At 39.9% G+C, this 1,340-nt stretch overlaps 1 protein-coding gene across 1 annotated transcript; it reads left to right on the top strand.

The window, feature by feature from the left end:
• Window positions 520-1,008, top strand: LOC107611365. Its single transcript, XM_016313301.1, has one exon. The coding sequence runs from the start codon at window positions 520-522 to the stop codon at window positions 1,006-1,008; it is 489 nt and encodes a 162-aa protein (XP_016168787.1).

The raw sequence follows: 1,340 nt of genomic DNA, 5'->3' as shown, positions 1-1,340 counted from the left end.
TTTGTAATTCTTGCCACCAATGCCAAAGATTTGGAAATATATCCAAGAGGAATGAAATGCCCCAACAACTTATGTTGTTCTGTGAAATTTTTTTTGTTTGGGGGGTTGAATTTATGGGTCCATTTCCAAACTCTAATGATTTTTTCTACATTTTGTTAGCGGTTGATTATGTCTCTAAATGGGTGGAAGCAATTCCAATCTGTACCGATGATACTAATACTGTTGTCTCCTTTGTAAGAAATCATCTTATTTACCATTTTGGATCACCACAAGCAATCGTGAGCGATCAAGGCTCACACTTTTGCAACAAGGGGATAGAAACTTTGATGAAGAGATATGGCATTATCCATAAGGTAGCTATGTCTTATCATCCCTAAAGCAATGGCCAAGCGGAGGTTTCCAACCGGAAAATCAAGAGAATTTTAGAGAAGATGGTGAAACCCCATCAGAGGGATTGGAGCTCTAGGCTCGGAGATGTACTATGGACCTACCGGATGGTTTATAAGACACCAAATCGGCATGAGTCCATTCCGGTTGGTCTACGAAAAGGCATGTCACCTTCCGGTGGAAGTTGAGCATAAGGCGTATTGGGCTGTTAACGGATGTAATTCGGGGTTGGAGAATGCCAAAATTGAAAGAAAATTGCAATTGGAGGAGTTAGAATGCATACGGTTGGAGGCATATGAGAATTCAAGAATCTACAAAGAAAATGTGAAGGCGGTACATGACCAAAATATCAAAAGAAGAGAATTTAGGGTTGGAGATCAAGTGCTTCTCTATAATTCAAGATTGAGGTTAATGCCGGATAAATTGAGGTCGAGATGGGATGGTCCCTATGTGGTAGAAAAGGTTGAACCATATGGCGTAATCCACTTGAGCCATCCCTCAAGCCCTACTTTCTTCAAGGTGAATGGCCACCGGCTCAAATTGTACCATGGTGTGAAGGACAAGAACAACAAAGAATTGGAGATCTTCCTCTTGGAGGATCCTCCCAAGGAAGAGAATTGAGCCATTGACCGTCCAACTTAAGGACGTTAAAGAAAAGTGCTAGGTGGGAGACACCCCACCATAGTATGATCTTCCTTGTTTATAATTCTTTCACCTTGTTTTCATCTCTTTAATTAGATATGTTTGATTAGATAGGATATGAGTTTATTGGGTTTGATTAGATATGTCTGAATGATGGTTGTTTCATGAAGTTTTCATTTATGGTAGTTTGTGTATTTTGGTCATTTTGGTTGTTGCCTTGAAATTCTAGGTGTCTTTGTTCCATTTTGCTTGAATAGATGCAAAAATTGTGATATCTTTGTTGCTCATGTCATGCGTACACGTGACCCACA

The sequence above is a fragment of the Arachis ipaensis genome, chromosome B08 (genome assembly GCF_000816755.2).
Source record: "Arachis ipaensis cultivar K30076 chromosome B08, Araip1.1, whole genome shotgun sequence".
NCBI lineage: Eukaryota > Viridiplantae > Streptophyta > Magnoliopsida > Fabales > Fabaceae > Arachis > Arachis ipaensis.
Note: the sequence above shows the minus strand (reverse complement) of the source record. Positions and strands in the feature narration are given on the sequence as shown.

Bases quoted from the DNA above. Each gene is read 5' to 3' on its own strand.
- LOC107611365 (XM_016313301.1), top strand. From the start codon at position 520: ATGAGTCCATTCCGGTTGGTCTACGAAAAGGCATGTCACCTTCCGGTG.